Source organism: Falco biarmicus, chromosome 7 (assembly GCF_023638135.1).
Source record: "Falco biarmicus isolate bFalBia1 chromosome 7, bFalBia1.pri, whole genome shotgun sequence".
In the NCBI taxonomy this organism is placed as follows: Eukaryota; Metazoa; Chordata; class Aves; order Falconiformes; family Falconidae; genus Falco; species Falco biarmicus.
The window spans coordinates 30,610,809-30,636,930 of record NC_079294.1 but is presented as its reverse complement, the minus strand read 5'-3'; the positions used below and the strand labels follow the sequence as shown (position 1 = coordinate 30,636,930).

The window sequence follows — 26,122 nt, the reverse complement described above, 5'->3', positions numbered from 1 at the left end:
ATGATACCAGTACCCATACAATTGTAGGCATTGTTCACAATTTGTCTGTAGTCAAACTCCTAGATCAGATTTTTTTTAAACAAAGACCTTGTTTTAAATGCAAATCTTGACAGCCATTAATCAGCAGGTAACAAATGTTCTAACATTTCCCCTCTCCACTTACTAACACAATACTTCTTGCCACCGAGCACACTATGTAAAGATTTCTGTAAGGCTGAAAATTTGATCTTTCTAGTATCCTTTTCTAGTCTAGAAAGTTATCTGAATACTCTGCCCTAACATAGTATAATATTTGCATTTTATTTTGGAACTAGACATATGCCTCCAAATTCCTGCTGACCACGAAGAAAGTCAAAGATAGCCCCACCAGAAAAATTTACCATAATCAGTAGCACTACATTGTCATCAGTAATGAGATATAGGATGCAAAGGCCACAGCGCAGATCGGTGCCTTGTTAGGCTAGGCTTTGCAGAAATACATTGAAGAAAACCAACAGCCATTCCAAGAAATTGTAATCAAATTAAAAGAAAAAAAAGAGACACAAAAAGATAGCATGATAAGCAAAATAAGAAACGTTAACTAGGTAACAGACAACATAAAGAAACAATTGCATTGTTTTTCATTAGATACTCAGTTAGTCATCCAGCACAGAATATCCATATACACAAATTCCATGGTAATCAGAGCAGGTACTTTCATTACCTTTTGAAACTTATGACTTGTTAAATCATTTCCTATGCAGACATCTCTTTAGAGAAAATTCACAGCAATGGGACACAGCGAATCTGGATAACTGCTTCTTCTTAACAAGTCCGTGATATTTTTAATTAATGACATTTCATAGTATATTTGAATATTCAGGGAACGTTTAAAACAAATTCTGCTGAACAGATTTAAATTCCCACCTTGCAGAACACTCCAAACTCTGCCAAATCAATAACATTCTTTGACCTGCTCTGGCAGATATTTTAAAAGATTAGGGCATTTTTATTAAAGGAATCAGGATGTGATATTATATAATAGCTGGAAAGACCAAGTCCCTGTATCAACACTCTAAAAACAGGGACAAGAATTGAAATCAGCTGCAGCAGATCAAGCTCTGAGGCATTTTGCTAAACATCTTTATGAAAGGGAGTTTTCTCTATCTTTATTCAGTCAATCTTTGGCTTTTCTACCAAGATTGCCAGCAGAGTGCCATCTAGAGTGCTTCTTTTTGAATGATGAGAGTTACTCCTCAGGAATAGGAAAAAAATGGAATTACATCTAAACAAAACGTACTGCAAGTTTTCAGAACATACAGAAACACCAGGGAACTCTTCTGCTATACAGCTTTAAATGATTCCAACACACTGAAATCTGACTATGCATTGCCTCTGCAGGAGCTCTGTAAATTCTGTGGAAACATTTGAAAAACGTCAACACTGAGAAGTCAAAGTTCCTGTGTTTTTGGTAACAGGAGTGAGTCCACAGCACTACAAGAAATTAAAAAGCCAGACTGGCAGACATGTTTTAATGTGAGTGAAATCAGCCTGACATGGGTGCTTACTTGTTTTGTGACACTCATTTCTGATTTTGTTTCTAATAGTTACACAGATTAAAGATCTCCAGGCTCTGTTTTGGTCCACACAGAGTAGCAGGAGGCATCTGATTGTACAAGAGCGTTGTACAACACTTGTATAGATACACCTTGATCTATGTCATATTTTTTCAAAACCAAACGCAATTAAACTTCCAAGAAAGGACCACTGGCAAAAGAGAGGAGCACTATGTTGACAAAAGCATTCTTATTAGAAGTGTTAGCGAATGTCGATGCAGTTGTGACAGAAAGGACAATGTCCTCCTTTAAAGATTATTACCGTATACATATATTTTGTTAGAGAAGGCACTATTGTAGTAGATGCAAATATGCAATCTCTGCTTAAGAGAATGTACTGCTAAAAGACAAAATAAACTAAGATTCCATTCAGACTGCTGTTTTAACACAGGTATAATATTCATAAAAATAAATATAATATTTAATATGTAATGTTTCCATTCAACAGTCATTTGCTTTCTATGCTGCCTTCCACACATAACATGCAAAATAAAGTCTGTGTTAAAAACTACATTTAGAGAAATGTATGTACGCACACTGATGTATAGATAATACATCTAGGCTTGGGTTTGGTTTTTTTGTCCTTAAATAACTTTGAAATCAACTCCCTTATTTTTTCCAGCTGTGAGAACTTTTCAATAGAAACTTGTACTTTTTCTCCAGTAACGGTCTCTTTAAATTCAACCACAACGAACAGCTGTAGCCTGCAAGCAGTTACTCAACACCTGCCTCCTGCTCCTCTGCACTTCCACTAAGAGTTCCCATTTTGTGCTTCTTTCACTTTGAGAATATAACACAAACTCACACATACCTGTTGTTGTGACTCCTGGAATGGTTTGTGCAGCTAAAAACAGGTCATCTATGGGATCCACAAGGTGTTTAATATTCACTTTCCTGGCATTGTAATAATTGCCATCAGCAGCCATCCCAGCACGCTCTATTGCTATCAGGTGATCAAATCTGGTTAGAGAGGAGTGAAAAAACAGAGGAGTCGAAGCTGTGATTTTCACCTAGCAAAGTTTTCTGTTGGCTGCTTCTCCTGGTGTGCTTGGTTCTGTGTTCTGACCGTTTTGGGATTCAAGGTAAAACTTGGAAACTGTTTTGTTATTTCTGAATGTAGTTCTCTACAGTTTATTTTAAAAGGTTAGTCTATTTCTTTATAGCTTCAGTGCAACTCCCTCAAACCACATTTGCCACCAAGAAATGGAGAAGTTCCTGAAATCCTCCTAACCAGCAATCCTTTGGGTCAGCCATCTGGCCATGCTCTGTTTCATGTTAAAATAGGCAATACCTTGTAAGACAGTAGTCTATAAGTGTTTTCAAAGAAAACAAAAAAGTGGAAATTAATGATCATCTAAATCCTTGGTAGTGCAAATATAATCTCTTCTTAAAGTACACTGCTTGGCAAATATTTTTTTATTTCTGGTTAGGGATTTTTTTGGTTTGGGTCTTTAGATTTAGAGGATTTTTCTTTAAGTCTATGGCTGTTTTGCTACTTATGAGAGTAGACAGATGTGCTACAGATGTCCTACATTTTAAGCAGAATTTTAGTACTCAGTTCTGCCACTGTATGTTAGAATTAAGTTGTTTTGCTTCTGCTTCTCCAGTTTTACTGTTAAAAGGTTACTAATTCTGCTGAATTACTTAATGTTCTTGTGGGTGGGTATCTACGGTGGTTCCAGAGACCTTAAGCAGGTTAGTTGTCTACTTTAAAGAAACACTTCAGCTTTTGGGGACTGAAATAGAAACTGCCTGTAATTACATTATGCATAGCTATAAACTATATTTGTAAAACTATACGTAAAAACCAAAGACATCACGCATACTATTACAGCATACAATTATAGCATAAGTAATCTGTGGAAAGAAATGAGAATTGAATAAGACGGTGAAGCAAATACCAGGGTGAAAGATCTTTTTATTAAAGAGAATAAACTGAGGGTAACTACATTTAAATGCTTTACAAGGAAAGATCAATAGAAATGAGCAATGTATGCCTGCTTAAAGGAAATGTAAGTTGCCTGCTAAGTAATGAAATGTGCATACAGCTACTTGGCAAATTCTCCAGTGCATTAACACTAATCACACACTGTTTAAATTTGAATGTTTCCCTAACATTGTACACTCAGCAATACTTATGCAAACAGTTTAAATAATCAATATTCAGAAATGCATGCATACATCTATGATTTTGGTTTTGGCTGCCTAAAGACAATAGGATGATCACCTTCACACTATTACAAACACATGACATTTTATTAAATCAAATTGGATTCCCCACTTGTCACACTTGAGCCAAAGCTCTGGAAAGTGAACACACTCCACAACTCTTTTCCTAGCTCTTTCACTGACTCTGACATAATAATTCCCCCTTCTGATTTTCTCAGTGATTTAAAAACTGGTAAAATAATATACTCTGTGAGTGTATATATATCTATGGAATAACAGCTGAAAAGCTTTTGGAAATTTTTCGAAGGAAAAGAGCTAATTGATGTATGAAGTATCATTTCTTTTTTTGTACTCCAGAAATGTGTAATTACAGGATAATATGGAATTCTGGGCTCTATGTGTGCTCCAACACTGGTTTCTAAGGTTTTTTTCTGTTCACTTGAAGTGTTAAGGATTTACTTGTAACTGTTATGCTGTCTTAGATCATGGTCATTATTTTTATCATAACTTTACATAGTAGAAGTGTGATCCATTCTAAAAAACTGAGTACACATACCTAGGTCTTCCAGGATTCCCACCTTCACACAAAAACATCAAAGCTGAATCGGCACCTTCCCTTTGATAACTCAATACAGGGACAGGTCTCTTCAGGATTCCTACAAGGGAACAAAATACAATTTGGATACTATGTACCTCTCTTTTTTCATTATTTTTTAAAATGTGTGTTTGAATAACTTAGAAAAAAAGTAGAACAGTTAGAATAGTAAGGATTTGATGTCTTTACACAGTTCCTGATAAGCTCCCTGTCGCCTTACTTCTAATTTAAACTCATTTGGATGTTAGTGCTAGTAAATGGGACCTTGAGAGGTCTGCGAGAATGAGAGCAGACATCCAGAGTTCTTCACAAACAGCTAATCCAGAACCAGTACCCAGGCACATAAGTACTAACTTGATGCCAGCTGGGTTTAAAACCATGCCATTGTGGCAAGGCTGATCAGAGCTTAGAGGGTTCACCCCGGGTCATCCTCTGAAAAAAAAATAAAACCCGGTACTAAGTGACAGTGAGAATAACTGAAGTAAACCTTGGCTCAAATTGGCAAGATAAAAACTGGAAAAAAAAGGTGTGTCTTACCTAGTTGAACAGCCTCGTCAATAATCTTTTTATTGAGATTCACGGCTCTCTGATCTGTTACTATGGCAACCTCTTTCTCCAAGGCCTGCAGCATGGCTGCGACAGCCAGCGTGCCCGGCGGCCCGTCGTTCTCCTCGGGCGGCTGGTGGGTGCAGTGGGTCGGGAACCCGGTGGTCAGCAGCACGGCCCGCGCATGGCAGAGGGACAGGCCAGCCTTCAGCAGCTCGTCCTGCCGGCGCAGGGGGGCTATGCCCCGCTCTCCTGCAAAAGGGGGTTTAAAGAGAGTGGTACGCTTCAGTATGTCGTTCTGTTGAAGTTTCTGTGTGGGTGAACCTGCATACTTTAATGACATAAAATGGGGTTTAAAAAAAAAAAAAAAAAAAAGAAAGAAAAACCTCTGGTCAAGGCAGGAATTGGGGTAATTTCCTCAGGAAACCTAGGAAGGTGTAGGATATGAGTAATGCTGATAATGGGCTGTGCTTCCAGGTTAGGAATTTCAGTTAACTGGATTTTGTAAATTACTATACCTAGCATTTCTAGGTATTGGTGTAAATAGCTTTTTCTTTTTTTTTTGAGAACTTACTGCACATTGTTTCCATTTCTTTGGCCCTCTGCTTTCCTCTGATCTGCTGTGACAGTCGTGCTAGACCACATCTACCTACTGATGCTAGATTGCAACTCGGGCACCCCAGATCTTACATAGGTTTTGATACAGACTTCAGATGAGTAAGCTGGCCCTTTGTCTCTATTTAACTCTGTCTGCATAGAGAAAAGTCAATTCCCAAATAAATCCCACTTAATGAAATTAATAACCAAGGAAGTGAGGATTCAGAGACATGGTAAGTTACCAAGGGACTTCATAAACTCAGTTAATACAGAGGTGACTGCTAAAAGATCTTGTAACACTTCATGTAGTAGAGAATTTTTACCTGACCTTGAGGAACAGGTAAAAATATATTAACAGATGTCTCTTCTCATGGGTCAGCCCCTACAGAGGCAACGCGGTGCTATTGGTGTATGTCTGCCACTGTTCAAGCACCTCCTATCCCCTCTCCCTTCCCTGGCACTGAGAAAAAAATGTTCACAGCATAGTCCTTCTGATTTGCTATCGTTCCTGACAGCCATGAATACCAGTGTGACGTGCCGATATTCATGGGCTGATGGTGAGAGGTAAGTCATCACTATTGTTTTCTAGCCTACCCGCATCTTCATCTTTCTCACCTTCCCCCCACCTGCACTTTCCTATTTTTGTCCTCAGTTTCCCCTCTGCCATTTCTCCCTTGGTTCCTCCTAAATAACATACAGGCAATGTACAGATAGTGGACATGGAAAAAAGTTCTGAACAAAACATAGAGCAAGAGAAGCAGGGAATATTAGTCTCTGAGAAGTGGGGCATGTTAACTGAATTAAAGTACTGTACTGTCCTTGAGCAATAAAATGAGCTAGCTCTCAAGTTAGGTTCTGTGTTTCTGCAGAGCATGGCATCGTGCCAGGCTGAACTCCAGAGTGGGAAAAGGAGGGGCCTTGTGAGTAAAAATAAACAGACCCAAACATGCACACAGCCCAGACCTGGAGCTTGGGAGAGCTGGACATAAGCTGTTTTCCACTACTGCCTTCAGAGGATTTCAGAAAACTTATGGGAAACTGATCAGAATTTACAGCAGACAGAGGGGGCTAATTCAGTGTGTATTACAGGAACGGTTGCACTATTCAGTTTGCTTTTATGTCCCTCTCATCTTCCTTACGCACACGTGCAGCCCCACCTCTCAACCTTCTGTGGTGGCCGGGTCACTTCAGTCCATCACGAACATCTCTGCGATGAGTATGTCAGCAGAGTTTGTTGTAATTCCACCCATCACAGAGGGATGTTTGAAAAGCATATGCAACTACCACAACTTTCTGGTAGGAGCACAGGGGTCATAAACATGTGTAAAGAAACGTGCTATTTACTCAACGGTGAATACCAGTGTAGCTGCTACCAGCATGCTGTGGTGCCATGTACTTTACATACCAATTTCAGTTTTATTCAGCAACAGTTCTTATTCCCTGTGGACTCTCCAGTCTGCTGTAAACATTGATGCTTCTGTGTACTTTGAAAGTATACAGTCATCAAGATCAGATCTTCCATTACCCCTAAGGTGGGATGGTTTTGGCCAGACTCTGATATTGAGTAGAGTAGCAGAAAATGTAAGGCCTAGTTATATTAGCTCACTGTATTCCACAAATAATATTTTAAATCTTAAAATTGCCTTTAGATTTTGTGTTCTTGAACTTTATGAATATCTGAAAAAGCATGATAGGTCATATCTACCTCGTAACAAATCCACTAAAGGAAAAGAGGTGTCTTACCGGGATCTATTCCAATTAGGGTCTCTAGAGTCCTTATCTTTTGGGCTGCTTCTGCTGACACAATACTGTAATGCAGAGGATCTTGAGAAATGCAGTGGACTTGTGGGACTTCTCCTGAGGATCTGACTGTGACATCATCATTCTTTAGGTCAGTAACGAACATGCAGCCAGGAGAATGAGTAAAAGCTAATGGAGCTCCTAAAATAGGTGAAAAAACTTCAGTTAAACTCTTTGAAATATCAGAATGACAAAGTCACAAAAATTTATTTAATTACAAATATTAATATAATAATATAAATAATTATATTAAACATTATAAATAAAAATATTTAATCACAAAAAAATATTTAATGTAACAACACCGAGTCTCTGCCTGATGATACTTCTAAAAACAGGTGATATTTTAAGTTACGCTGCAACAGTTAATGCATCTTGAGAAAGAAATTTATGCATTTACATCTGAAAATGTTTTCACTTTTACGAAGGTCATATGGGTAGTTGATCAGGTTTTTTTACAATATACTCTTTGGCATAAATCTGAGGCAACTTAGGAACTGAACACTAGTATCCTTCAAGGAAGTCTGTCAGGAGCTGGCAAATCTGAAAATTGCATTTGACACACATGAAGTGCATTGACATAAGAACAAGTTAATGCTTAAGTTTGCACAGCGTGTTGGTGATACCGTTTCCGTAAGAAAAAAACCTAATTTTCTAGGTTCTAGTGCTGCTGGAAGCTATTAGAGTCTGTCTTGTACCTTTGAATATCCCTGTAATAGGAGTTGACATAGTTTTGTCATACTACCGCTTGCTGGCTAGGAGTAGTCCTTTATCAGACTAAGAAAAGGGGGACTAAGAAAAAGCATCTCTGCACAGTGTCTTGCCAACCTAGCTAGAAAACCTGTAGACTGGCAAGAAATAATGACAAAAGGTGACCAGTAAGTCTTAGCAAAGGGAATCTGAGCAGCATCAAACCCCACAGTGAACAATAAGCTTATTTAGACCTGACAGCATAGTAGCTCCCTAAACTGAAAATATTTGCTGTCTTTATGTTAATACCAGAAATGTTGATCTAGATTATACCTGATTTGGCAAAATTGGTATGTTGTTGGATAAATCACAGCTAGTATACTTAAACAAGAAAAACCTTACTTTGTTAGGATGGTGAAATGGGAGGAGATATTTCTTTACAAGTATATATGTGCTCGGTCTGTGCTAGATCTGTTGGGAGCTAGTAATTTAAAAGCAGCTGGGGAACACGGCTGTTGAGGTTTAATATACCTCACCAAACCATGTGACTAGACAGTATTTCTTATGAGAAGCTAGCAGATTATTCTGAACTACCTAGCTAAAAAAGGAGCACAGCAAGATACAAACTGTCCAAATAGTTCCTGGAATGCATTAATGAAGACTGGTTTTAACACAGAAAATGGCAAAATAAACAAAAGTGAAAGTGAGTTCCAGGCAAAGCCAGGATAGACAGCTGCTTTGGGCAACAGGCTGTAGAGAGGTTGGCAATTTTTTTCTCTCCTTTTTCTGCAGCAAGGGTGCATGAGGTAGATGAAGAGAACTGCTGGAGAACATAGGAATGAGCAGGATTTTCAGCTCGGATCTGGGGCCAGAGAGAAGGGATTGTATGTAAGAAAGAAAAAGAAGTGTCTGCTCCTAGTACTGAACATATTTACAGCAGGTGTTGGGAGCAGTTTAGATAAACATCTGTAAGGAGCCACGAGGTTGTAGCAGACCCTGCAAGAAGGACAAAGCAGATGACCTCCAAATGCTCTCTCAATTATACTGTCTTTGATTATTAAACTTTTCAGTAAAAACTAAAATACGATATTTCATTCCACACTAGTGATTTAGAGCAGTATATAATACTGTTGCTGTGGTTTAGTTGCATCTTCTTGCCCTTTGTGCTCATGTCTTTTATAAATGGTTATACATGATTGGATAAAGTGTAGGACAGCTCTGTGCAGAGGACAAAGCTTCATTTATGTAAAGTGTGTCACATTCACTTAATTTTAGAACAAAACCTGAAAGCTCAAAATTCTTCAAGAAACAATTATGAGCTGTTTTCCAGGTCAATCAATTTGGCAGCTCTTGACAACACTTTGGAAAAATTTCTGGCTGCCTCTTTTCTTTTTTTTTTTTTTTTTTTTTTTGTTTTGTTTTCTTCTTTTACTCCCTTTATTATTGTTTTACTGCAATGTAATAGAAAATACTATTTTAAAAGGAAGAAACGTAAAAACAAACGCCTTTAAACTTTTAGCTTTTAATAATGCTTAAAAAAAAGATGTTTGGATGCTGCCAGACCTTTAGACTTCTGCCTTTAAAATACTGAAACAAAAGTGATGAAATTTGAGTAAGACCTGCCTTTAAGGCAGACCTGTCTTTCACAACTGAAAATAGTCCTGCCAAAGGTGGGTTTTGTTGTTTGCTTGGAGTGGCTTTTAGCTTACTCTAAAATCAAACCTGCTGATCAGTCAATGCATTCAGTCCATGTTTTTTATAACAAAAGAGGGGGAAAAAAAAAAGAGAGAAAAAGAGATTGAAGGATAATTTGAAAAAGAGTCTCCAAACATAGTACGTACTGCAGTTGACTACTGCTTCTATTGCTGTTACTCCACAGGCCCAAAACACTGGAATATCACCAGGGTGAAGGTGAACTGGGTCCCCATAGTCTGGTTTGGAAAGATCGTTTATTCCCAGCATACCTGGAATTGATGAAAAATTAAATCATGAGAGATTCCAGTTAAGTAGTAATACCACAAAGCTGGGGGAGGTAGACCCCAAACATCATTGAGTGACACTAAGCTAGGGCTGCAACACTGGCAAGTCCCACTGAAGTGGCATATTTAGTTTGCCTTCAAGTGCACGTCCACAGAACCTGAGCTGACTTGCTTTCCCTTTTTGTACTTGATGACACCAGTTAAAGATTTACTCACTGTATTTCTGCAACAAAATACAAACTAGATATGTATGCTGAGTTTCCAAGATATTATAAATCTTCTCTGCCAACAGAAGAATGATATAACACTGGCAAACAAGAATAAATGACTGCAATGCAAAACGAGCTCTTTCTAGAACACATTTTCTACTGCTTTATCTTCCTACATTCTTCAGGTAGAGAGATAAGTAAGTGCTCCTTTACCTCTCTGGGTTAGATAACTACATCTTGCTCTTACCCAGCATCACTAAATTGTCTTTTGTTTTATTCCAACATCTACTTGTAATATTCTGTCAGAATTATCATTCTAAGCATTTGCTACCTTCCCTTGGTTTTAAATTTTTCACATTCTTTAATATGCCACTGTCTTATCTGGAATTAATTTATATAACCTGTATATATAATCGTTTATTCTTTTCTGTTAAAAGTAAAATAAACAGCGTGACCCTCACTTGCCCAATCAGCTTGTTGCTCTACTGAAAGTAAAGACTTCTTACTAGTTCCTCAGATTTAAGAACTCAGACAAAATATACCACTGGGGTGTACTGTTAATGATGACATCTCCTTCCATGCTCTGCAACGTGATCCTTCTGTATATGCAGCCCATGAGTCTACTGATCAACAAATTTCTGTCAGCAGAGGGAATTTTTTTTTACTGTGAACTACATTCATCTGACAGGTGTTTGTTTGATTTTGTTCTTTTCCAAACAGCCACCTCCTGCCTGCCCCCTGTCTCCATTTTCCCTTGCAATGACTAGGCCTATGTTTGTTTGAGCTGAGTTTTTTGAAAAAATATAGTCTTGTCATCTATTTATTCTGTCCTAAGCGTTGTGCTCAGTGTATCCTATTTCAGTATTTTTAAAAATAATGTAGTATTTACTTTCACAGTCATCTTCTAAGACACAAAATGCAACCACACTTACTTCTCCCCATGCTGTCAATCATTGCTACCCTGTCACTGGAATCTCTGACAGCAAGAAAGTATTCACATATAGATGAAACTGCACACATTCTAGAAAAATGTTACACTTTTTTTACTAAAACCACCCCTGCCATATAACTTACCTACTTCAGACAGCTATCTCTTAATATCCACAAAAACTCTGTGTTCAGCTCATTAAAACCTCTTTTTTTAGGATTTTTTTCTTTTTTTTTTTTTTTTTAATTCAGGTTTGTGACCATTAGGAAGGATTAAACCAGTAAATTTACTGGTGCAGGTATTTCAGTCCTACCACTTCCCATGGTTCCCCCTTCATTTGTGCATGTAGAATGAAAAATGAAAATCACTGACCAGGGTCACCGATGTGAATTGGTGCTCCGTGGGCTTCTTTTAATTCAGATGTTGCTAGCACAGCTGCTTCCAACTTCCTTTCAGGTATAGGTCTCATTGTGACTACTAAGTTGCAGCAAAAAGTATAAATGCTGTAGCAAGGCACAGCTGTCTGGCAGTTTAAAAGAATCCAGAGTATTAGTAGGAATATTGAATAATAACTCTGAAGTGTTAGAAGAAATAAGTCTAAAACTTTGTATTGTACTTCAGTTTAGAAAGGCCACATAATGACATTAATTATAAATACTTTTGAAAACAATTCTTAGCATAATTTTTTTTTTTTTGTGCAGGAGTGAAATATTCCATCCTTGAGCTTCTTCATATAGATCACTAAAATTAATTTTATAAAAATCATTATGCATTTCCTGCTTCGGTACGTGCAACATATGGTGTGGTAAGCTCAGTATATTCTGAATATTGTCAAACAACAATGGTGTGCTCCCTATACGGAAAGGGAAAAAGCTAAAAACCCAAAAGTATCAGACAGTGACAAATCTACTTGATCTGAGTCTACCATCTGTATTTGAATTTAGGGGAACTACAGCACTCTGTAATATGCAAGGGTCAGGAACTCTTACTGCTGCAGTATCCACTTCTCTACAGAAGCAGCATGCCACTTCCATGCATAGAAAATTTTTTGTGTGTCTAGGAAGGCTCTGTGGAGTTCCTCATCCTCACTGACTGGGATGCTGAAGCACCTTTTCTGTTCAGAAATAAACCAGTCCGGCTTCTTAGAACAACGTATCTGATACCTAAATTGCATTTGAACATAAACAAGATATGTAGACAGCTAGAGCTGTATAGAATTCATTAACAATCTTTATAATAAAAATCACACCTGTCACTGAAGAAACACACTGTACAGTTCTTCACAGTATTGACATGCTATAAACTGTAATATTGTTCTAATCCTGAAATATTATAAGCAGATACTTGTCTTTTTTGGTTTGTTTTTTTTTTCATTAAGCTTGGGAGAAGAACTCGGATATGAGAGACATTTGCACCTTCATTTTGACCGGGAGTATAGTGAAAAGATATATGTGAAACGGTAACACTGAAAACAGCACTCAAACTAAATGAAAAAGGCATGCAGATGTATACTTAAGTGTTCTTAATATTAAGGGTCTACCTACTGGAGCCAGAGACTTCTGTCTATGTTAAAATCTACACTACAAACTTTCTGAGGATGGTTACAGTTTTCAGTGCTATGGTGGACACCTCAGGTCTGTGAGAACATCTTCTGTCCCAGTGGTCTGCGTTCATAGTAAATATGCAGTTTAAAGGCTCTGCTGTCACAGGGAAACCCCAAAATATGGCTGTCATAGCTGCAGAAAAAAATGCTGCTGCCATGGCTCATAAAAGGAATATTCCTATTGCAAGCAAGAGCTGGTATGGAGAGCAGGATGTGTATAAAGGCATGGTCAGAACAGTGCATAGGCTACCAGGTGAAACAGAAGGCAAACGAGAACAGATCCAAATGAAATGGCTGCCACAGCACACAGGGAAAAACTTTGTTACTGTAAATTAATAAAAAAGTAGATCAGCCTTGCAGGAAGCTGAGGAAAGCACTGTAGTGAGGCTGGGTACATTTTACCCTATATTTTTATGCAGTCAGCACTAGCACATGCCTAAAGTTACTATCCAGGTAGGAAAAAAATTTCTTATTTTGAGCAATAGGAATATACACATAATGTGAATATGGACAAATACAGGCAAAGTTACAACAAAGACTCTGTGTGTGTCCATATACTTACCTTATACATGCTTACATTACATTTTTGCTCAACATTTCGTACAGGAACGCCAGCATTTTGGACTGCTTTTTCAAAAGAGAAGCTGCAGCCTAAATAAAAAGTCACCATGTCCTTAAGTTGTTCAGAATACTCCTTTAGGCTTTTCAGTGATCCAGTATAAGCTCCATGCTCATATCTTCTGTACTGTAGGCAGTCAGTTCTAGTGAAATAAGAAGTTATCACAGCTTTATCATATTTTTTGAAAACACAGTGAATTTTTTGAATTGACGTTAACCCAGTATCAAGCCACAAGATAGAGCCTACTTTATCCATTTATTTCCTGAGGTACAAAGAAACAAACACATGCAAATACCCCAGAACACCTTATTCTGCAGAAAACCAAGCCAGTAAACAGAACATGTTAGAGTTTGGTATTTTTTAGGTTTCACAGGTAAATGTCTCTTATACGTATGTTGTTTTACCTCCGGGCTTCAAAAATTAGGGAGATGTTTTAAGTCTTGCTTTCAGTGTTTACTATAGAAATACATCTTTCAAATTTCAGAGACTACAAATATCATGTGGTTACCATGCTTGCATTACTACTAAATAAAACAAAGGTAAACCCCTGTTATTTAATTCTGCCAGCTCAGACTGCAAAACATTTAGAAATTACACAAAATTTCACTTTTGCATTAAAGAAATAGTTGTAATACTGACAATTATCATAACGTGTTTCTCAAGAACAGGATGATTAGGCTGTTATCCACAGTTTTCATTCAAAGGTGTAACACCAAGAAAAGAAACTTCTTCAAAATGTACAACAGCGTAAGCAGGCTGTTCCCTGAAACCCTCCTAATCACCACCAGCATTCACTGCACAACAGCAAGCGGAGCTGGTCTGTAGTTACCTGATATCAGAATCACTACTCAGAGGACATTTCCAGTCACCTGGTTTACTTCTGTACAGCAGCGGCAGGGGTCCGTTGTTTGCATGGCAAAACTTCTCAAATTCGTCAGCAAGGGACTTGTGCAAAATCACAACGTTGGCCTGTTTATAGCCTGAAAATGTGAAAGGTAGGTATGACTGGTTATTAATTCGGCCTTTCGTTTGTGAAACAATAACTTTTATATAGATTTCTTACATGGTCTATAAAAAACTACCTGAAGGAAATTTTGGTTCAGAACTCTGTAATAAAATTAATCAACTTTTTGAAATGTTTCTAAAATCATAGCTAGATGTACTCTGTGTGTGAAGTTATTCATAGGTAAAATAGTTGGCAGGCATGTGTAATACTGCATAATTACTTCAATAAACATTTATATGCATTTATACATAAGCATAGTTTATTACCTAACCTGGGAGATTAGTATTCTATAGGAAAATGCTTTACTTTGCAAATGTTAACACAAAGACAAAGAAAGGCTAGTGTACCATACTTTCACCATTTTTTTTTCACTTAATACCAAGCTATAAATCATGGCCAGTCCAACAGTAAACTCCTGGTACCTTGGTGTTATGTAGCCCATTCTTTAAAAGCTGTTGGCCATGGAATTTTACTGTGGGCTGCAATTTAACAGACATAATTACAGCTTAGAAATAAATTCTTGTGTGAATCTCAGTCATTTCTACTATTTCTAATTTTAAAAACTAAAATTAACAGAACCACTACACTTTCTTCACTTGGAGTCAACTTTGATTTAAAAGGTTGTTAACTACTACCATGTGATAGCTTCTAAAGACATTAACGTTTTTGCAATGAGCATCAACAAAGAAAGCTCACATTCATCTATTCAGCAAAAATTTATTTTCTGAACAGTAGTAGTTAATACCAATGCCATTTAAATTTTCCTGCATGTAAATACCAGCTGTTCAAATACAGAAAGGAAATTTGGAGTACAACTAGTCTGTGGCGTATAAAACTGCCAATTAACAGTCCCTGACTCCTGTGTTGATACTGTCTTGAAAAGTTATTACTGTGTCTGATATCATACAGACAAGCAAGAGGCTGCATAGAAGCTCTCACTTTCTTAAATGCTGTGGTAGTCTGTCAGCCAAGAGACAATTGTTTAGTTGAAATCAATAATCTCCCTTAAAAGGCAGAAAATCAGCCACATCTTACTCTTGACAAAAGCTAACTAAGAAATCAAAAGATAAAATTCTATTCCTGATGGAAAAATGCAAAGCAAAGGCTGAGGTAAGCATGTATTTGCATACTGAATGTGCCCACAAACTGCTCCCTTGGGAGTACTCAGCACAAAAATTCATTTTATTACTAGCAGAAGTTACTAAATACAGGAACAGTTTCTTGCTAAATACAGAAATACATTTTTGTTAAATAAACATACTAAAGTTACCACTGAATAAAATACTATATTCATTTATCCTTGAACTTCATTCCCTGCCATCTATGTGAAATGCATAGGTGCTTTCTACTTTGCTGGTGATAGTTATGAATCCTTACATTATGGTTTTAGTCAATGCATTCAGCTCGGACTACACAGAATTTAAAATATGAGTCACAGCTGACAGACTGAATCTGCAGGTTACTTTCAGGTATTCTGTGAACTCAGGAAGCTTCATTATAACTCTTGGACAAGTTTATTGCTCCTTCCAATAACTAGCCTTACTTTCTTTATAGATGAAGAAGTATTTTACCCTTCCTATATCTTCTTACATATATACTTGCATTACTATCGATCATTATGAATATATTAAAGAGCAATGTTAGTGAAGATAGCCATGCTGACTGACCTGTGTATTAATTCAACACACTCATGTCCCAGTTCAGAGAAGTTTAGAAAGAGCTTTTAATTTCTTTGGTGAATGACAGTGAGGGCATTAAGAAATAATTATTTTACAAACAACATAATTTTAAAGGATTCTGAGAAATACCAATTACCCTAGTCTTTTTTTTGTCTTTGCATAATGTAGTTGTACGCTCACGGCTGTAAGTCTGAACTTGGTTTGTATGTACACAACACTTTTTTCAAATGTTAAAACTAACACATTTAAAACTACTGCAGCAATACATTCACTTAAAAATACAGTTGGAACAAACTGTAGATTAGTAATACTGTAACATGTTTTCTGTTAGTATTTTTCAACTTATGTTCTGATGGAAAAGAAAAGCATAACTTCAAGACTCACTATGATTCTAAAAAATGACCCTTAAAAGTTCTTATAGCAATGCTACTACACACAGCTTTGTTGATTAGCTACTGGCCACAGTATTTTTAGTTAAGTTACATGTTAAAGTTGATGGCGCGGACTTCTCTGCTTCTGTGAAAGTCCAGCTATGAGAGGCAAGACAGAAATCAGTTTTCCAGAATGCCTTCAGTTATCTGAGTACAAAACTATTTTTCCCTCCCCCTTACAATTTTCAGTCTCGCCGGGTCAGTAATTTCCAGCTTCTGTAACAAATGAAGCAGAAAACCACTTCTGTAACCATACGTCTCTAATTCTTCCCCAAAGTGTATCTGATGAGCTAAGCAAGGTCTGTGTGAAAAACATGGTATGCCACGCTACAAACATGATAACATATGCACGAAAAGCCAGATTTAGTGAAAGATTTTTCAAATATTTTCTGCATCCGTAGTTTCTCAGTGACAAAACTGGGAGCTGAGGGATGCACTTCAAACATTGAAAAGTCCATGTACTTTGCACAGGTAGGATGACATCTTTTCTCTGATACAGCTTTATGATTTAGTAACACATTGCCAGGTGCTTACAATGGGATTTCAAGAACACCAAAGTGACCTAAGAACATAAGTCAACATTTTCTTCTGTTTTACTTCAGTGCTTTTGATATTCCTACATTCCTTCACAAACAAAAACATAAAACACGTAGCTATGAAACTAAAATGGAGTCACTTTTGCACTTAGAGCTGTTAGATTTACTTACTTTCTGCCACTCCAGAAGTATTACTAATACTGAGTCTGCTGCATCGAATCATTTTTCTTAGCACATGGGGAAGGAGAGATCGCAAGCCACCCGTCAAAAACATCTCTTCATCCTTAACAGAAAGGTAATTATAAATATAAACACAAAGCATATTTTTTTTTGACATTTTAAATTCTGATTTATTGGAAAACTTAAGCTTAATTTTCCTCCTCGTGTCCCACCAAAGTTATTATCACTGGGAAATTCTAAGTTATAACCCTAAAGGCAGATCAAAGTCAAAAGGTTGTTTCACTGACATTTTATGACTAAAAGCACTCTTTCAATAAATTAGCCAGAGACATGCACTTGAACATTCAGGATGAAATATAAAATTTTGCTGGCCTGTAATGTATGAAACAGATTTCTTTCCTCCCTGATAACTATTCATTTCCTAGAGTATTCACTTTTCCAAAACTCATTATAATTTTAAAATTGCAAAAGCACAAATGGATTAACCTACCAAGCTCTAATCTGTCATATTATTTCTCTGCTCAAAATGCTTTTAGACAATTAGCAATGCAACCTTGCGGTAAAGGGAGAACTATTTCAGAAAATGTCATTTTAATGTATTCCACGTGCATTATACTTTTCAAATATTAATTATGTAGAAGTGAATACTCTTGTGGCTACTCTTCCACTGGGAAAGCAGACATATAGATGTTTAAGTCACTTGTCATACAATCTGGAGTAGGAGCAGAGATAAGTACCCTAATTAAAATCAATATCTGACTCTTTTTATATCTTTTGGAGAGTTATCTTTTTTCTGCAATCTAGTCAAAGTTCACACAAAGTTTTTTCCCTCAACCTAAACTACATAATAACTAAAAAGAGTTTATCACATCGCTCTTAGGAAAAAGTAAAAGATAGCTCAGAGTAAAATAACTTGGCTGCTTATGATTTTAACCTTGGTTGCTTTTGAGTAAAGAAACTGAACTGTCCTCCAAGTAATCAAATTACCAACCTCCAAGTTTTTCTTTAATTCAGAAGAAGCCATACTTGATGTCATTCGTAAGAAGTAATAAATAAGATAGAAGCTGTGCTGCTTTCTTTTAAAAGATGCCAGTAAATTAATGTACAATGAGATGTTACAACCTTCTAGCAAAAGTTAACTTTTCTGTTAAAGGCCCACAGTTTTCTTACTATAACTATGGTAGTACAAAGTTTCACTCTCATGGTGAAGTGGAATGTAAGTGAAACACTTTATTGTGAAAATTTATACCTCTGAGCAACTAATTCTTTAATTAACTTGAAGTAAGAGCAGTGATAGGTTTTGACAGAAATTATACTTTCATTATAGGTTGCCTGTCCAAATGTTTCCCAAAGCTTGCAGAATTCTGAGAGGTTAAGTAGGGTGCACTGAAATTTGGAGTAAGCTTTGTATTTTTCTTAATTCTGAAATCTTTACATAACATTGTCAGCCAAAAGAAATCAGTCTGGATTTTTTTCTGAACTCTAATTTACTGCTTTCTAACTATTCTCATCTTCTCTGCTTTTACATTATCACTCTTTATGCTGCAAAAAAAAATAGTCGTCATTACAAAATCATGAACAATTCCAAGCACACACTTTGAAGATAACACGAAGTTGGATTTAGAAATGTAGCTGAGCTCTAATCCAGGCCTATAAGTGTGAATTTAAGAGACATTATTCTTCTGTAAAGAGTATTTCTAACACCACCCTGGAATCACTATTCCAGCAGTTTCAAATTAAACACAGTGATCTTAATAAAAATTTCCAGATGCATTCATTAGGTTGTTTCAGATTGTTTTTCTTTATTTCTGAGCATCTTTGAAACTATCTAAGTAATCTATAGGATTGACGGCCTTAAGAACTACTAGCTTACCTGGATTTGAAAGACAGTCTGAAGTTCAGGAACTAGTTTGGCACAAAAGCTCTCTTCAGCTAGGTATTTTATCGCAAATTCCCTGGTCTGATGTTGGGTAAGCATGATTCTGCCCTCATAAAGTACATGCCCAGTAGCAGAAATGGAAGCACCTATGAGATTTTATCAGCATACTTTTAGGGCCCTAGAAGTTTTAGGTTCATATGACAGTGAGTGGCTAACGAACTACAAACCCATGAATATCAGTAGTGCTGCAATGTCGGCTCCAAGTCCTTTACAGAAACACTTGTGCTTGTAGTTCCTACGTGTGACCCTAGCCCCTAGCTGCAAAGCAACACGTATTGTCGATGGCTGGTTAGGAATTGAATAATTTCAATGTTAACTTTGTATAAAAGCAGACTGATTCAACACTTCCAGTTGAGATAGAAAACTCACCTTATGGCCGTTTGCTATCACTAAAGTTCCTGTGGTGATTTTATAAAACTATAGGGAAAATCCAATCAGATTAACATTCTGAGTGATAACTTTAGACCACTGTATTGCTATACAATATCAGTACTAGATTATGCTGCTGTTTTTCTTTTTATCATCTATCCAAATTTAGCAACTAATAAACTCTTAGACGCTCATAGTAAAACCTAGCTTTTGCTCTTTGACTTCCTCAGGGAGGGCTAGTTTCGATGCAGTACGTTATTTCCCTATGCTAGGGGGCATCGTCAGGTTTAGATTTCCCAACCACCTCTAGGACCACCTGGAAAATTGTTGGAGCCATCGCGACCATGGCCTCTTTGGAATGACAGGGGAGAAGCACCACAATAACTCAGGTCTTACAGCACCTTTTCCACTTCGTCCCATTAGGATGCCTCATGAGGTGCACAGGCTGGCTTCATGGGGCCATCGAGCAGCGCTCTTACTAAATGGTCTGGTACAGCTCTTAATCGGTTATCAGGATCTGTCCCCTGGCATAAGTTTTTTTGACTCCTTTCATTTTGTTCTGAGATAGTTTCAGATCACGGTAAGTATCAGTTATCTTGTGGGGGTATGTTGGATGATGATACAGCTAAAGACAGGGTGCAGGGTAAGTATTAAAAAGCTCTTAGGAGAAGATGCTGACAGCTTAGGAGATAGTTGTTGTGCCATCCTGTGTGGTGTCCCCTCATTAAGGGACCCGAAGATCTGGCTTTCCAGTCTGGGTTGCCTTTAATGGAATGAACCTCTAGATACAGTCCTGGGTAACCAGCATTTGAAAATCAGGTCATTTACTGGCTGTGTAATGACAAACTTCATACTTAACACAGACAGTCTGAAAAAATCCTTGTTCTAAGTCATGTTGCTCACATCAGACTCCCTGACTTACAATACCAACAACCAGTATTGCAAAGCTTCGTAGCACTGAAGTATCAAGATCACTTTTAAAGAACCTTTTCTTAAACATTTTGTTCCACATTACAAACACAATAAACACTTTTCTTTTTAAAGAATTACATGAAGGTTCAACATATTTTGAGTTTTACATATTCATGTGAATAAATACTAAAATACATTCATGTCTGACACGTTAAGATGGCACTTACTATTGATTTGTGGGCACTACTGTGTCTTGAGCTGCACTTCCATATCTTGACAAAGACAATGGAACTTCAATGCTGGAAAGAGATGATAAGGTACAAGAATGGTCTGTAAGAATGATGTATGGAGCTGTGTGATCAGACAATGATGGCAGTATGGCATATGCCATATCAGTTGCTCAGAATAATGAATTAATTTGTCAGAAAAATATTGATTTAAATGACATTATATTAAAAAGACACATATATTCAGAAAAAATTTGCATCAAAGGGGCAGTCAGGAATTACAGATATGTACCAGCTTTGGTAAAAGTTCTAAATAGATCTTGGGTCTGGTTTTAAAAACTAATGTAAAATTTTTAAGTGACATCTTAATTTTGTATATATCTGTGTAACGTCACTTCAGCAGAGTTAAGCACAGGTACACTACCTGATTAACTTGGCCCAGCTGATTTGCAAAATATCCCATTACCTAGACAACAACAATTTTCAGGAAAGCCAGATTTGGAAGGTATTTTTTTATTCAGAAATTGTGATCAATTGTTGCCATGTGAAGCTCTAAGTTATTAACAATTTCTACATGCTGTTCTCAGCACACTAGTTGAGTAACAGGTGACTGAGTACTGTGTAATGAAGTGCTGATCTTTGCTGAGGTGATTGGAATGGGACTGGTTCTAAGCCTCATCTTCATAACTGATTGTAAAGAATATGCTCTATTTCCCCTGAATCCTACAACTCATGCTAGGAAAAAGGCATCTTGAGAGGAATGTTACTATATCCTGTTACAAAACCCTGTTGCTCTCCGGAGGTGTACCCTGGCCTGTCATATCGCTTCCAGATTCACTAATTCTATCTTTAAGTCACCTCTGGTAACAAAGTTAGTTACTGTATATCAAAGTAAGAGTTAAATATTCAACAGTAATGCTTGGAAAATGTGACAAATGCCATCCACCTTTGCCAAATAATCTGCAACCCAACATGGAGCAAGAAAAATGCAGTTCCAGACAAAATTCAATAAAGAGGTTGTTCAGATGACTTGCATGATGGACTAAGTAGCCTCATTGCACCACCCTATTTGCACATCCCAGGGTATTTCTTGTTTCCTCCCTCTTTCTTTTGTCTGCAGTGTGCCTCTGTTGCTGCCACCTTCCTCCCTGAGCTCAGACCTCTAACTCCATAACTCCAAGCTTGACTGACCTTTGTAGGGCTTCCTTCCTTGGTTTGTCTGACTGCATCCTCTGGCAATATGGGATTTTGGATGCCTTCTCTCTTCTCACTAGCTCTTTTTAATTTACATACTTGCTGTATCTCTAAGTTGTACCACAAACTCTCTCTCGATTTTCAGCCTAAAATCAGCTTTTCCGGTTCTCAGTCTCACACAAAATAATCTAACTTCAGAAATCATAAAATACAATAAATGCACAAATAGTTTCCTAGACTTGTAAGATGCAGAATCCTGTGAACCTCATTATCTATACTTACGTGTGTGTGTGTATGTGTGTGTGTATCCCCTCTTAATATTATAGATAAGCTTGGATTAAGCATAGGTTTTGTAATTATTTCCTCCTTAAATTCTGACAGCAGAATCACTGACTAGCCTTGCAAAGTTATGTAACTTTACATTCAATTGTTGATTGACCTATAGTTTATAAAGCATTTTTACAATCTGCAGAACATAATCTCTTTAGAGAAAAAGAAATTAGTGCAGTAAATGGAATATTTTGTATTACATTAGAGCTTTCAAAATGTGAACCTGCACATTTCTCAGATATTTAAATACAAGCATAGATGCTTCACAGGCCCAGAATGTAAGTTATTCACTACACAAGAAAATGGAAAAATGTCCTTTATGTGTCAGAAAGATTACACTTTGAGATGCAGTGGATGTGTCCATACAGCTGTACTAAACTACACCAGATAAAAATGAATTTAAAAAGTACATAATAACACAGAAGGATTAAAACATTCTTCAGAAGTGTCAGTGTGACTGCTTCACCTTTACACGTGTCAAGTAAATTCATGAAGTAAAACTAAAAACATATACTTATTTCTGTTGGTTTAAAAATGGATCACCTGAGAATAAACAGCCTGTAAAAAGTACTGGTGAAAAAACTGACAAACAAGTAGGTTTGAAGATTGCAAAGTAGTTAATACCAGTTTCTGATGTCACTGATTACAGTGACTGTCACAGGTCTGTTTCTCCAATGGTACTGATACACTGATAAGAATATGGTTTAATGCAGTGATTTTTCAAAGTATAGTCTAGAGACTTGTTTACAAGGAGCCTAAGGACTCTTACGAAATACAATCCTGCATTGTTTATATCACTTTTGTCCTATTTTCAGTTTAAAGTTTGATAATAAGAATGGTGGCACATACAGGTTCATTGGTCAAAAAAGTGCAGGGGTCACAACTTAACGCTGCTGGGCAGGTTTTTTTAGATATGCAGATAGCTTAACCAAAGCTGTTGCTCTAACAGGAACAGCAGGGTAACTTGAAAAATGAGCCAGCCCATGGGCTGCCTCTACTGATACATAAAGTCATCTAAACTAATTATAATCTAACAAACCCTTTGTGTACAATGCCTTGCCTAGTATGAATATGGTTACAGAGGTTTGTTAATGTAAACATGGTTTAAAATGACCTGCTGTTTAATCATCAAGCTGATTTGAAATTCTGCCAAGAGACTACTGCAAAAAGCACAAACTTCTCTGAAAATTTACTCCATTTGATTTTCCAACTGAGTCTCTCAGTAATACTTGTGATGTTTTATTTGAAGAATCAATTAATGATTCTTTTTCTCCCCATCTGCTATGAATCATTTTGAAGTACAGAAGGGCTTTGTCTATCATTCCAAAGAGGAAGTGCTTTGTGTATTTTCAGACAGCAGCTCATCCAGCAAATTAGGATTTAGCTTTACATTTGAAATACAGGGTTTTTGCCTTTGAAGTTTATGCACCTTTAAATGAGGGCTGCAAATAGAAATTTAAATCAGTTTCCACTAGTGTTCCCTCTGCTTCTTAATGCAGCTAGCCTATACTAGAGACTGCGCAGATTGTGTCAGGATCAGAAACTGATGATGCATCGACGTATCTTTGATGCAATCTGGCTTGCAAACAAGACACACGACATTTAGTTTATTCCGGTATACTAAGAACAAATAACAGAAAGCAATTACCAGCTCCAAAGCAGCCATTTCAGACAGCACTGTGTGTCAGTGCAACATGACTTGCACAGGCTCCCTGAAACTTCTGCCACCACATTTGCATTATTTTATACTCCGCTTCTGCTCTGGGACAAAATAAATTGTTTTTCAGGTGGAGAAATGTGGGCAGAGACTAGAGAACAGTTCACACTGGGCCCTACCCTTCCACAGGCACAATCTGTGCAAGATCTCAGATGTTTAAGCTTTTTCATCCTGCAAAGGATGAAACATCATGACTTCACACACCCTTCCAACACCTTTGGTCATGTCCTCATACCTGCATACCCTGCCCCATCATCTTACAAAAACACATGACCAACAAACTTTAGAACAGCTACCTCATTTATGAACACCATTGGTAAGGTATGGTACACGCCTAAGAGGAGACAAGGACCTTTACCAAGATTTTACAAGGCCATTTTCATGCCTTTGACTTTTCTGACAGGAATACTCACCAGCTGCAGTAAGAAGAGACAGCAAGCAATCTACCAGAGGTTGTTTTCTTAATAAGATGACAAGAAGTGCTTATTCAACTTCAAGAAATTGGGGAAAAAACATGAAGGTGGTATTTAAATATAGTTTCCCAATCTACATTGAGCTAGAGAAGATCTTTAGAATTGCTCCACAATTCGCTGGGCTGGGTCCAGCCACCAGTTCTCTGTCTTGGCCTCTTGTGGCTCTGAGCCAGCCCCGGAGGGCTTTGCCCACAGGCCGCCGCTGTGGCCTTTCCCCTGCCCCTCAAGGCAGCTCTGACCAGGGCACTGCACGCTGCAGCCAAGGTGACCAGTGTTGGCTGGATGAAAACTCAGAAAGGGAGGAAAATTTTTCTTCCCACTCTTACTCATGCAGAATGAAAGCAAAGGTCCATGGGACAAAGTACAGTGACTTGTACTGCTTTGTTTGCAAGGCAGCAGCCACAGGTGCTTATTTTGATAAGAAAGTATGTCACTGCCTAGGTTACACCCAGTCACGTCATGCATGGTCACAGGACTTGATGGGGTGCCCGTTCCTCCCAAGGAATTCCATCTGGAGATAAGCAGGTGAGTGATGCTCTGCTCCTTACACACCATAAAATAGCACCATGGTCCCCAAAAAACATGCCACACCCCTATTGTCAGGTCGTCCAAGCTGCCCCCAGGATTACGCCGCTTCTTTTGGCCTCACGTCTGCCAAAAGGTGCTAAATCACTGCACCCATTGCTCCTCACCAAGCAATTCTCCTCAGATATTGTCCCTGAAGGAATGAATGCAGACTGTGTATTTACACAAGGATAGCATCCTTGAAATGTGGGTGTCTCAGTATGCTGTGTCTGAGGAACCTCCAGTAAATTGTACCTTTCCAAACACTACCAAGAACAAACACCTTTGCCTCCACTGATACCTGTAATGGAGAGATACTGACTTTTGTTTTTCCACTGCTTCCTTCAGCTCTTAGCCCAAGAAGTACTTGAACAGCTCAAAAGGACAGAGCATCATTTCCTTGATGGAACTCCAGGCTTAAGTGCTATTTGTATAACCAGGTGAATTAGTAGCAGGCTCAGCAAGGATACCTCATTGCAACCTCCAGGAGCAAGCGTAGATTAAGTGCTGTTAGCTATTGTGTTATGCAATGGCAAACAGTATGCACTTGGACTGCTACTTTATCTTGGGGCATCCACGCTGCTCACATATTACATGTTAACCTGCATCAAGGATGCCTGGACAGCTTTGTTCGGCAGCATCCATTCCAATTGGAAAGGCTCCGTGAAGTTACAGACAAGTTACGGCTGCATTACTGTGTTTTCATTACTGTATACCTGACAACTATGGTACTGTGTGGCAACTGTAGTTGTTACGATGTTGCTACACTGATCTGATTGTCCAGTTATCTGTAGGAATCAGGAATTAACTGGTTTTATAGACAAACGGCAATCACACTGACCGTGGGAAGGGAGGTTCTGCAAGTGGTATGCTGGTGCTGCAGAGTACCAACAGTGCCCCCAGTTGCCCTCTCCATTTATGAACTCATCACAGTCATTCCATTCAAGACCAGCATATGATGTAATCCCACTGGGCAACTGTCCTCAGCCACCAGAATAATCCTTGGTGAAGCAGAACATGAGTTACCCTATATCCATAGGCTAAAATAGTGCCTACTGCCTAGAAGAAAGATGAGTTTGAACTGAAGCATTGTGTTCTGAAAAGGAAATTCCCATTGACATGACACTTTTAAATTGCAGGAAAGGATACAGGCCCTCTTCAAACTGTCCTTGGACAGCCTGACCCCACAGCACATGGATGTTCTGGGGCAGTCAGTCCATCAGGGTACCCTCAGA

The 26,122-nt window shown here is 37.8% G+C and overlaps 1 protein-coding gene across 13 annotated transcripts in view; it reads right to left on the bottom strand.

Annotated features, from left to right (window-relative positions):
- DGLUCY (D-glutamate cyclase) overlaps positions 1-26,122 on the bottom strand; it is a 47,694-nt gene that overhangs the window by 9,009 nt on the left and 12,563 nt on the right. For 11 of the 13 annotated variants that reach the window (XM_056345788.1, XM_056345786.1, XM_056345790.1 and 8 more), the window contains 10 exons: positions 20,610-20,681; positions 17,154-17,265; positions 14,160-14,310; positions 13,274-13,472; positions 11,481-11,631; positions 9,834-9,956; positions 7,246-7,443; positions 4,897-5,157; positions 4,321-4,420; positions 2,407-2,555 (listed from right to left, as the gene is read on the bottom strand). In XM_056345788.1, coding sequence (XP_056201763.1) covers positions 2,407-2,555; positions 4,321-4,420; positions 4,897-5,157; positions 7,246-7,443; positions 9,834-9,956; positions 11,481-11,631; positions 13,274-13,472; positions 14,160-14,310; positions 17,154-17,256 — 1,435 coding nt within the window. In that variant the 5' untranslated portion in view covers positions 17,257-17,265; positions 20,610-20,681. Of the gene's footprint in view, positions 1-2,406; positions 2,556-4,320; positions 4,421-4,896; positions 5,158-7,245; positions 7,444-9,833; positions 9,957-11,480; positions 11,632-13,273; positions 13,473-14,159; positions 14,311-17,153; positions 17,266-20,609; positions 20,682-24,263; positions 24,289-26,122 lie in introns of those variants that run through there. The other 2 variants (XM_056345794.1, XM_056345795.1) reach the window with 2 other exon arrangements.